This window comes from Cervus elaphus, chromosome 14 (genome assembly GCF_910594005.1).
Source record: "Cervus elaphus chromosome 14, mCerEla1.1, whole genome shotgun sequence".
Lineage (NCBI taxonomy): Eukaryota > Metazoa > Chordata > Mammalia > Artiodactyla > Cervidae > Cervus > Cervus elaphus.
The window spans coordinates 38710796-38723238 of record NC_057828.1 but is presented as its reverse complement, the minus strand read 5'-3'; the positions used below and the strand labels follow the sequence as shown (position 1 = coordinate 38723238).

The 12443-nt window shown below is 41.3% G+C and overlaps 1 protein-coding gene across 1 annotated transcript in view; it reads left to right on the top strand.

Moving 5' to 3' along the window:
- The window catches only part of F5 (coagulation factor V), a 73946-nt gene that overhangs the window by 42830 nt on the left and 18673 nt on the right, over nt 1-12443 (top strand). The window contains exons 13-17 of the mRNA XM_043923750.1: nt 1390-3658; nt 7408-7570; nt 8310-8546; nt 9420-9630; nt 11260-11439. Coding sequence (XP_043779685.1) covers nt 1390-3658; nt 7408-7570; nt 8310-8546; nt 9420-9630; nt 11260-11439 — 3060 coding nt within the window. The remainder of the gene's footprint in view (nt 1-1389; nt 3659-7407; nt 7571-8309; nt 8547-9419; nt 9631-11259; nt 11440-12443) is intronic.

Here is a 12443-nt window from a genome sequence, read left to right as displayed (position 1 = left end):
TCTTCAGACTACCACGCTTCCCGGGCTTCTCTCTCTCATTCCTGGCGGGCTTTCCTTTCAATACTATTCATGATTCCTACTGGGGGAATTGATTACTCAAATGGGCCAGTCCTTTTACATGCATTTCATTTATCCTTCTCTGGGCTAAGTGAGAAGCAAAGATATAACAGTAAAAGGATCAGGCATGACTTTGAGGAGAAAATGTGAGCATTCAGCCACAGCGCATTTCTTTCATCAAAATGCCTTTTTCAGCTTTTTAAGATAGCCATCCCACACTAGGGTTAGCGATAATCCAATATAATGCCTTAGAGGCGGGCTTCACAGATAGCTATCATGGGCTTTGGAATCATCAGACCCAGGTTCAAAACCTGCTCTGCTGCTTGCTATCTGTGTAACCTTGGACAAATTACTCCACCTCACTGAGCCTCAGTTTATTAATCTGAAAAACAGAATAATAATACTTTATAGAGTTGCTCTGACATTCATTGTAATATATGCCAAGTACCTAGGACTCAGTAGATAATCGACATGTTATATCTATGGAAGACTTGCCAGGAAATCACATACCATTTCAAAGAGATTCAATATTGTCCTGGATCCACTTGAATTATTTATTCCTTAGAAATATGTAGATGTTTATTTCTTGGGAAACAATAGGAACAAAAGAAACAATAAGATGCTTCTTATTTCTTATTTCATCATCTTTCACCTAACTTCAGCTCTCTAACAAAATGTGCAACTCACAGAGCTTTGATATTCAAAGACCATTTCATTCTTGGGCTTCCCAGGTGGCTCAGTGGTAAAAAGCCCACCTGCCAATGCAGGACACATAAGAGACCTGGGTTTGACCCCTGGGTTGGGAAGATCCCCCTGGAGAAGGAAATCACAACCCACTCCAGTATTCTTGCCTGGAGAATTCCATGGACAGAGGAACCTGACAGGCTATAGTCCATAGGGTCGCACAGAGTCAGACATGACTGAAGTGACTTAGCACACACACACATTTCATTCTTAATTCATCTCTTTTTGAATATATTCTAAAACAGTGACTCTCAAACTATTTGCGCTGAAAGTTTTTTCTCCCTAATCTGCACCGACCAATACTCTGGGTCCATATTCTGTCAAATGAGATCAGTGTGCTGATCACACAGTTGGATGTCATGGAAATGTGAAGATTGCAAAAAGGTTTCCTATACCCTTTCCTCTCGATTTCATTCCTTATGTCACTGTGGAACAGTAACCAGCAGTTCACAGATCAGTTGTGGTCCACAGACCACAGTATCCCTAATGAAAGTTCACTGGAAATTATCTGCTACAATGGACCATAGGGTTTTTAATATCTTTTTCTGTACTCAAGAGTTCTCTATTCTGTTTTTTTTTTTTTTGAAGGAACTTGGATGTTAACCACCATGAATTCCAATCCAAGAAGCAAAAAACTACGGCTGAGGTTCAGGGACGCTAAGTGTATCCGGAATGATGATGATGACTCCTATGAGATTATATATGAAACTTCAGGATCTACAGCCAAGACTACAAGGAAAATGCGTGATTCTTCAGAAACTGAAGATAAAAATGACGCTGACTTTGATTACCAGGACGAACTGGCTATAACATTAGGACTTAGGTCATTCAGAAATTCATCACTGAATCAGGAGAAAGATGAGTTCAATCTTACTGCCCTAGCTCTGGAGAAAGACTCTGAATTCATTCCTCCAAGTGCCAACAGAGCTCTTGGTTCAAATTCTTCTTCCCCAAGTCATGTTAGCAGGCTTATTGCCAACAACTTTGCAGAACCTCTGAAAACTCTTCTGCATCTGGAAGCCCCTGCAGCTGGTTCCCCCCACGCTGGCTCAGATAAGAACTCAGCTCTCAACCCTCCCATGGCAGAGCATTCCAGCCCTTATTCTGAAGGCCCTAGAGAAGATCCTCCACTCTCAGATGTCACAGGGATAAGCCTACTTCCTTTTGGCAAAGGATTCAAAAATAAAAAACCTGCTGAACATCAAAGATTCCAGGCAGGAAGAGGCCGAGCAGCAAAGCGTAGGTTCTCCCAGACGGAATTTCCAGCACATAAAATCAGGACCCATTTAAGCCAAGACAACTCTTCTTCTTCTAGAATGGGGCCCTGGGAAGACATTCCCAGTGATCTGTTACTCTTACAACAAAAGGATCCATCTAAGATTCTGAATGGAGAATGGCATTTGGTTTCTGAGAGAGGCAGTTATGAAATAATCCAAGATGCAAATGAAAACAAGACTGTTAATAAGTTGCCCAACAGCCCCCAGAATGCCTCAAGGACTTGGGGAGAAAACATCCCTTTCAAAAACAGTCATAGAAAGCAGAGTGGCCACCCGACATTTTTGGTAACTAGACGTAAACCTCTACAAGAAAGACAGGATAGAGGAAATAGTAGATTGAAGGAAGGCCTTTCGTTAATTAGGACACGAAGAAAGAAAAAGGAGGAAAAGCCTGCATACCACGTTCCTCTATCTCCAAGGAGTTTTCACCCTCTGAGAGGAGGGGTCAATGCCCCCTTTTCAGACAGAAGACAAAATCATTCATTGTTACTCCATGCGTCCAATGAAACATCTCTTTCCATAGACCTCAGTCAGACACTCCCCTCTATGAATGTGAGCCTTGCAGCCTCACTTCCTGACCATGACCAGGCCTCACCAGATGACACCAGTCAGACAAGCTCCCCTCCAGATCTTTATCCGACAGTGAGCCCAGAGGAACACTATCAAACATTCCCTATTCAAGACTCTGACCCAACACATTCTACTACAGCCCCCAGTGACAGATCTCCCACACAGCCCAGTCAGATACCCAACTATGACATAAGAAACAAGGGCATCCCTACTGATGTGAGTCAAATTTTCCCTTCCTTGGAACCTGAAGTCTGGCAGACAGCTACCTCTCTAGACCCCAGTCAACCATCCATCTCTCCAGACCTTGGCCAGACGGCCCTCTCTCCAGACTTCAGCCCAGAGTCTCTCTCTCCAGACCTTGGCCAGACGGCCCTCTCTCCAGACCTCGGCCAGGAGTCTCTCTCTCCAGACCTTGGCCAGACAACCCTCTCTCCAGACCTCAGCCAAGAGTCTCTCTCTCCAGACCTTGGCCAGACGGCCCTCTCTCCAGACTTCAGCCCACAGTGTCTCTCTCCAGACCTCAGCCAAGAGTCTCCCCCTCCAGACCTCGACCAGCTTGATCTCAAGCAGACATCACCTCCTCTAGATCTTGATCAGACATCCCACACTTCTGAATCTAGTCAGTCATTGCCTGTTCCAGAATTTGGTCAGACTTTCCCTTATGCAGATATTGGTCAGATGCCATCTCCTCCACCAGACTCTACACTAAATAACACTTTTATACCAGAAGAATTTAATCCACTGGTTGTAGTAGGCCTCAGTAGAGATGATGGAGATTACACTGAAATTATTCCAAGGCAGAAAGAAGAGAGCAGTGAAGAAGACTATGGTGAATTTGAGTTTGTAGCCTATAACGACCCTTACCAAACTGATCTTAGGACAAACATCAACTCCTCTAGAAATCCTGACAACATTGCAGCATGGTACCTCCGCAGCAACAATGGAAACAGAAAAAATTATTACATTGCAGCTGAAGAAATATCCTGGGATTATTCAAAATTTGTGCAAAGGTTTGACCAGTTCTTATATTCTCATTTTTTCCACTAAAGCTAAAAAAGTAATTACAACAATCTAAGGAGATGCTTTTGGACAAATCATACTAAGTATAATTTAGTTCCCCTATATAGTGCAACTTGGCTTAGACTGTTTCCATTGTCAATTCCAAGATAAGCTTTTCCACTTCAGGTGACATCTGGACAACACAAGAGGCAGCATCACTGTGAGAAGTCTTTGATATGCTGTATTTAAATCAGTACACTCCTCTCTCTTCTTTTCTCATCAAAGATGTTCCTACTCCTTCTTGCTCCAGTGCAAAGCCCAATCTATCAATGTTGTTGTTGTTTAGTTGCTAAGTCGTGTCTGACTCTTTGTGATCCCATGGACTATAGCCCGCCAGGCTCCTCTATTCATGGGATTTCCCAGGCAGAATACTGGAGTGGATTGCCATTTCTTCCTCCAGGAATCTTCCCCACCTAGGGATCAAAACTGCATCTCCTGTGTCTCTTGCATTGGTAGGCAGATTCTTTACCACTAGCACCACCTGGGAAACGACTTATCAATAGCTATAGGATAATCAATATTATTTCACTGAAGTTGGCATCAAATCTAAATTTGTGATGTAGAAATCTCCTTTTGCCATTACGTAACAAAAACATTTTAAAATTATTTACTGATCAGTATGAAGTATATACCATCTTGGTGAAGATTAAGTCAAATTCCATGTGATTCCAGTAGCAGAGGTCAAGGGTATAAAGTAGCTTAGAAGCAAAAAGCAAGTTTATACCCTCGATTGAGCCATTCATTAGATTATGATTCATCTTGATTGGAACTTTTATTTTAACTTGGTTTATATCATCACTCAGTTAATAATTCTTTGTGTGTGTGTGCTCAGTCGTGTCTGATTCTTTGTGACCCCATGGACTGTAGCCTGCCAGGCTCCTCTCTCCATGGAATTCCCCAGGCAAGAATACTGGAGTGGGTTGCCATGCTCTCCTCCAGAAGATCTCCCCAACCCAGGAATCGAACTTGCATCTCTTATGTCTCCTACATTGATGAGCAGGTTCTTTACCACTAGCGCCACTTGGGAAGCCCAATAACTCCTTAATGAGGGCTCATTCTCTCCTAGGCATTGTGCTAAGTGCTGAGACGATAAAAGAGAATATAAACGCATATGACTCCTGCTCTGATGGAACTTGTGTCTAGTTGGGCAGGTAGATATGAACCAAGTACTCATATAAATAAGTGTAAAAAAAATAACCATGATGAAGACCAATAAGGAAAGGTGATTGATGGTGATATGAGAAGTGGGAAGTCTGACTGGAAAAGTGACATTTGAGTTGAGATCTGAAAATGAATAGGAGGTAGAGAGTGGAGAGCATTCTAGACAGAGAGAACAGCATGATGAAGGCCCTGGGAAAGGAGGAAGCCTTGAGACTGAAGGCCTCTTTAGCTGGAGCTCAAGATGAGGGTCCGTGCTAAGAAAGTGTTTGGCTAGCTATGTAGAGATAAGATACTACTAGGCTTTGTGGGCCCTGGGAAGAATTTTGATGTTTTTGAAAGAGCAGTGAGAAACCCTTCAAAAGTTTTAAGTCACTTCTAGTTGACTGGAATATTTGTAGTCTTTTTAACAAAGGAGTTACACCAAGTGGGCCCCAAGATCCACTTCAGCTCTAACATTTTAGGGTTCTAGCCACTTTTCAACCATAGAGTTGAAGGAGTTGATGCAATTTTGTAAGTGGATTGACTTACAAGAGAGAGTTTTTAATGGATTGACGTGCATTTTTAAAAGTTACTTTTCATTTTAATTTGCTCAAGTGTGGAAAACCACATTGGCCTGGGTTCTGTATTCTGGGATGACAATATAGAGAAAGAAGAGAAAGGGGTACAAGAAGCAACTACAAATTCTTGGGGATAGCTGATGACATGGTAGCTGATGGCCATATTTATACTGTCCAAATAAAGCCTAGAGCTTCCACAAAAGCTAGCTGTTACCCTAATAAATTAAAATCAAAGTGCAACTAGAGTAAGCAAACACAACACATGAAGTGATTCAGAAAAATTATTTCATTAATCTGATGCCTGACATTTCCATATTAAAACTCTGTGAGTTTAAGAGACTTTCTCCTGTGACTTCCTATTCAAATGTAACACCCTTTACTATATGAGAATAACTAGTTTATCTGGGGATTGCTAAGCAAGTTCCTGAGGGAGTAAGGTTTCCTAGAATGTAAAGAGATGAAACCAGTTTCTTCAAAATCCTATGTCCCATTCCAGATATGCAACCTTTTTAACGGCAAAGTTGTCTTGCTCCTCCCCATGTATGTTGTCTGGGAGAATCCCATGGACAGAGGAGCTTGGCTGGCCACAGTCCATAGGGTCACAAAGAGTCAGACATGACTGAAATGACTTAGTGCACACATTCATGTATGTTCTAGGGGACTGTATACCATGCTTAGAGTCTGGAAGAATGGGATTAATAGGGTAGCAAGACTAGAAGGAAGGCAGAATGGGATTCTCTAATGATGGCTCGTATTGTATAACATATACTATGAGATTGATGGGTGAGCTTGTGGCCTGTTTCCCAGACTCTTGGAGAAGGAAATTGCAACCCATTCCAGCATTCTTGCCTGGATTATCCAATGGACTGTAGCCTGTCAGGCTCCTCTATCCATGGGGTCGCAAGAGTTGGACACGACTTAGCAACTAAACCACCCAGACTCTAGGGAAATTTAAGATTCAGTAGGAAAATTTGATGTGCTCTAGCCCCAGACTGAGCTGGTGAACTACATGCAGAATAATGTGATTTAGCAAAAGCAAACATGGGGAGAGTGGCTACTTTCAGAATGTAAAACACCCACCCATCCAGTGGCCTTTACAGAGGTGATCCTCTAAATCAACTGACCGTTACCATCTGCCTGTCTCAAACCCTGGCACTATTCCATTGCATGACTTTCTCTATTTTTAAAATTAAAATCTGCCATGTTGATATCTGATAATATTTGTCATTCATTAATTGCAGTTGTTGCTGTTCAGTCGCTAAGCTGTGTCTGACTCTTTGCGACCCCATGGACTGTAGCCCACCAGGCTCCTCTGTCCATGGGATTTCCCAGGCAAGAATACTGGAGTGGGTTGCCATTTCCTCCTCTGGGGGATCTTCCCAACTCAGGGATCCAACCCACATCTCCTGCATTGGCAGGCAGATTCTTTACTGCTGAGCCACGTGGGAAGCCTTATTCATTAATACATAAAATAAATATCTGCTTACTATTTGCCAGGTACCTTGCTAGGCACTGGAAATAAAAATTATAAGCAAGCTAAGCACAGTCCCTGATTTCATGGGGCTTTCACTCTAATGCTAGAGTCAGATTTTAATAGATAATCTCACAAACAAATAATATATAATTTACTATATATATGATAGAAACCCTATAAGAATACTACAGGGATTTACTATATATACTACAGTAATTTTGTAGAAATGTAGTGGATGTTAGAGAGAGATTTGATCCAGTCTAAAGGGTCATAGGAGGATATGCTTAGAAACAATATGTGAGATGGGAGCTGAATGATATTTACTGGCTTATGATTTTAGTCACTTATATTTTAACTCATTTGCTCATCAAATATTTTCAAATATCTTGTTTATACTAGATGCTATGTTCAGAAACAGATCATTTCCTCAACTCTTTGAATGGTCTTTAATTTGTTCTTTTAAACAAATGCTTTCATTTGTTTAATGAAACAAATACTTTCATTTCAGTGAAGACAATGATGATAGTCCAGAGGACACCGTATACAAGAAAGTAGTTTTCCGAAAGTACCTTGATAGCACTTTTACCAAACTTGACTCTCAGGGGGAGTATGAAGAGCATCTTGGCATACTTGGTCCAGTCATTAGAGCTGAAGTGGATGATGTTATCCAAGTAAGTTATCTTTTGAGCACTGATAAAATCAGAGGAATTTCTACAAGCACCGGAGGGCTGTAGAGATGGAAGTGGCAGGAAAGCTATAGGTGACTTACTTATTTTCTAAAATTAACAAATAACTACATTTCTTTTCAAGACTCCTTACCAACTCACTTGCCACTCTTCAAGAAAAAAAAAGAAATGATCTCATAATTGTATTTCTTCCCCTGCCAAGTTCCTGTTCATTCTATATGGGCCAATTTCATCTCTCTGAAGAAACTTTCTTGAATTCTCCCAACCTCTCCTAAACATTCAACTGAATTGCTCCTCCCAGGCATTCCCACCAAATCCCATCCATACTTTGTTTACAGCACCTTCTGTCTCCAGATTTTTAACTGGAATTCACATGTGCATATCTCTTTACACCAGTAGCTTGAAATCTTACTGTGAGTAAAATCAAAGCCCAATTCATTTTCAGATCTGTAGCACTTATCTTTATCATTTCATTTGTAGATAATCTTTAAGCCTAAAAACAAACCTGTTTTGGTGTTTCTGGAGAAAACTACATGGGCCCTATCTCATTGGATGGTTGTAAAATTAGATTAAACAATACACAAAAATTACTTTGCAATTCAAAGCATTCAATATATCTTAGATTCAATTGAATAGCCATCCAGTTTAGCCCATAATGCTGACATTCTGGGGGTTGGGCTTTATTAAGCTTAAATACATTTGTGAATCATTCTTTTCTTTTTAGGTTCGTTTTAAAAATTTAGCATCCAGACCATATTCTCTTCATGCCCACGGGCTTTCCTATGAAAAATCATCAGAAGGAAAGACTTATGAAGATGACTCTCCTGAATGGTTTAAGGAAGACAATGCTATTCAGCCCAATAGCACTTATACATATGTATGGCATGCCACTATACAATCAGGGCCAGAAGACCCTGGATCTGCCTGTCGGGCTTGGGCCTACTACTCAGCAGTGAACCCAGTAAGCATAGCCATTGAAAATTTTTGTTGTTCCCCTAAGTTGAGTCCATCAAATGGAAATTTCACGATTATTTCCTAGTAAATATCTGTCCTGCTTTCCATGAGGAATGTGTGAGGATCAGGGTCCACAGTCAACTGCTACCAAAACCAAGGACTCTCCATGCAGATCTTCAGAAGACAGTGAGAAGCATTTGTTCAGTGGAAAGGAGGAAGGATTACTTAAACGGTTAGCCCCAGTTAGAGGGACTGCCTTTACAGAGGAAGATGTTTATCTGCAACTTCCTTGAATAAGTATTAGCTTTCTTCTGCTTTTTCTTTTTTTTAATAAAAAAACTATAAATTCAAGACTCCCCCATTTTGATGGTGATAGAGAGAGCACAGACTGAGATTTCAATTTCTATCCTATCACTGTGTAGCCCTAGGAAAGTTATTTGATCTCTCTCAGCCCCAGTTCCCAGAGTTAAAAATGAGGCAACAGCACATAGTGTGTGGAGTGGGCACTTGGTAATATTTGTTCAATGAATTTATTTTTTACCATATAGAATTGTTGTCAGAATTAAATAAGATACCACAGGCAAAATATTTAACCTAATAGATGCTCAATAAATAGTATTTATAATAGTGTCCCTATCATCATCATCATCACAATTATCATTACTACCATGCTGAAATAAGGGATTAATCAGAGGGAGGCAATATGAGCATCACAGAATTAGACAATAAATATCCAGGTTTATTAAGCTATAATTCATTTATAATCTTCAAATTCAGAGTCTCTGAGGTCTCCTTTTCAATAGGATCAGTGATTGTCAGAAGAGCAAAGAAAATCGTGAGAAACCATGAATGTATGCTGTCTGCTCTTCCTGTCTTCCAGGAAAAAGATATCCACTCAGGCTTGATAGGGCCTCTTCTGATCTGCCGAAAAGGGACACTACATAAGGAGACCAACATGCCTGTGGACATGAGAGAATTTGTCCTACTTTTTATGGTCTTTGATGAAAAGAAGAGCTGGTATTATGACAAGAAGCCCACAAGGTCTTGGAGACGTGTATCCTCAGAAGTAAAAAACTCCCATGAGTTTCATGGTATTTTCCTCTGACTTTGATCTCATCTCTGAACCAACATACTGGGTGACAGTGATTCCTACCCACAGGTCTTCTCAAAATCAGACATAAGACGCTTCTGTGGAAACAGGAGCTCTAACTTAAACCAGCTCCTTAAATGTCCATGAGGCTGATGTCACCTGGCAGGGGACAGTGTAGGTGAAAGAGAGCAGATAAATCTGAAAGAGAGCAGAGCTTTCTTTTCTCTTCTCCTACTGTCTCTAGGCCTTTCAGCCCAGGATGCTTGGTCTCAGGGTAGGAAGCACATCCTCTGAAAACCTCTCAACCCAGTGGGAAAGCACAGACTGCAGAATCAGACAGGCTGTCTAGTGGCTATGTCCTTTACCTGCTGAGTACCCTCAAGGCCCTGCTTCCTGATTATTCAAGGAAAGGCTAAAATGCATCCTGTTTAATTTTAGTTTTGAATGTAATGTCATCTAAATTGCTGTAATTTGGTAATCTTCCACCTTCGAACTTATCAGGGTATTTGATAAGCAGACCACCTATGCCTGGCCTCTGCAGTATGCACTAAGTAAATATGTGTTGGATTAATAAACGAATGAATGAATTCTATCACTCAGCTAAATTCAGCAAATGTTTATTGAGTACCTGCTACTTTGAACATCTTTTCTTCTCTATCCTGATGTAATGGTTTGACCAAATAACTGCTGGAGATAACCTTTATTCTTAGGAAATCTATTCACAGAAACTAAGATGAGGAGGTGAGGCTGATGTTATGAGGTGCTCTTATACCTGATATAATTTTAAGGGGGCCAAAATGATCTCAACTCTTCTCCCTCCAAAAATTCATTTGCTTGGTTCCTGAAATTCCACAATAGTTCCTTTAACTTTAGAAAAATAAACACCAACAGCTACCACCACTACAAAACTTCCCTCACTTCAGTCCCAATTAAGTTCAAGATGGCCCTAAGCTTTATCATTAAAATTTTATACATACTCTTTTTTAAGATGTTTTTAAGATGAAAACATACACACTCCAGTAAGGGTAGAGTTGATAAAGTCTGAGAACCCTGGACACATCAGCTGGGAAAGGGGCAGAGGAGCACTCAAACAAATGAGAGGATAAACATGAATCTCTAAGGTTGGTGGGTCCAACAAAAACAAAGTGCAACTTCCTAACTTTGACTGGAACTCTCTCTGAATTTCAGAGGCCTTAGGGTGATACACTGCATATCCCCTTACTTACCCTCTTTTCTCTAAAGACTAGAGTTCACTTTTCTGCCCATATTAGTCCTTATCTTTTAAGTAGCCCAGGAAAATTCATATTATAAATGTAAAGAATAAATGGATAAAGCACAGAACAGGAAACATGTAAATTTGAGGAAAAGAGTGATAAACTGCTTGGAAAGGGGACTCACCCACACTTCTGCCGCAGGCTGGTGTGAGGAGGAGAAGTGGTTCTGCTTCAGTCTCTCACTGATATTAGGAGCTGTAGGCGGTCTCTTACTATGCCTGGGCAGGGTTGGGGGGTGGGTAGGCATGCAAGTAATAAAGAAGATGGGTGGTGAGTGGGAGGCCCCATATTTCCTTACCAGCCTCACTCCTGGTAGACACAGATTTCTAATTGACTGCAACTTTCTGTCCTTTCAGCCATCAATGGGATGATCTACAACTTGCCCGGCCTGAGAATGTATGAGCAAGAGTGGGTGAGGTTGCACCTGCTGAACTTAGGCGGCTCCCGAGACATTCACGTGGTTCACTTTCATGGCCAGACCTTGCTAGAAAACGGCACTCAACAGCACCAGTTAGGGGTCTGGCCCCTTCTACCTGGTAAAATACTTGGCAATGAAAAGAGGTCCTGGTAACAAATGGCGAGGCTGTAACTTAGCATCTGTAACTCTCTCCCATTTCCCTCTTTGTGCATCTCCTTCCAAAGCAGTCAGGCATGGGCTCTGACATGGATCCTGGGCAAAGCTATATTCCAAACCTGCATGCAGAGTACAGAAGACTCAGCCAGTGTCTGCACTGTTTGCACCACAACACAGACTAGATCTGCAGCCCAGCTTGGTTCTACAGAGATGCTATGTCTAGTGCAGGTTCTTCCAAGCCATTATGTGTCATGCAGGCCAGGTCTTAAGCAGATTACAAAATGAATCCCACAAGGATCAGGTATCTAAAACATTCCATTGGGCAGAGATCAGAGACTAACCAGGATTTCAGTGTTCTTGAATTCTACTCCTCAGTCTTATCACCCTGATATCTGTGGGCTGTCGGAATCTGAATCTTAAACTGACTTATGAAGTGAAGAATATATTTTTAAATGATTATAAAAGCCAAAGAATAATAAAGGTATTTAAATCTTTTCATATGCAAAATAATGACTAGGTTTAAACAAACTCCAACCTTCAAAAAGGATGTTTATGTCCCAGTGAATTGCTTGTAGGTGTGTGACTAGGGGTGTGTTTGATACAATTGATCCTCAAACTGTAGTGGGCATAATAAAAACCTACAAAGCTGGTTAAAATGCAGATGCTTTAAAGAGAGATTTTGCTCTCAGAGACTTTGATCTGGTAGAACTTGGGCAGGAGCCCAGCAGTCTGCATTTTTAATAAGCAGCGTACCTTCCACAAATGGTATCTGATAAGCTAGTCAGGGCACTTCCTTGATAGGATTTTGAGTGAGGAAGTTGCCGTGTGAATCAGCCTCAGAAGTAGGCACACTAGTCCAAACAGGCCCGATGTGGTTAAGGATGGGAAGACAGGCTCCCCAGGTGGCGCAAGGGGTAAAGAACCCGCCTACCAATGCAGGATACATGGGTTTGATCCCTGGGTTGG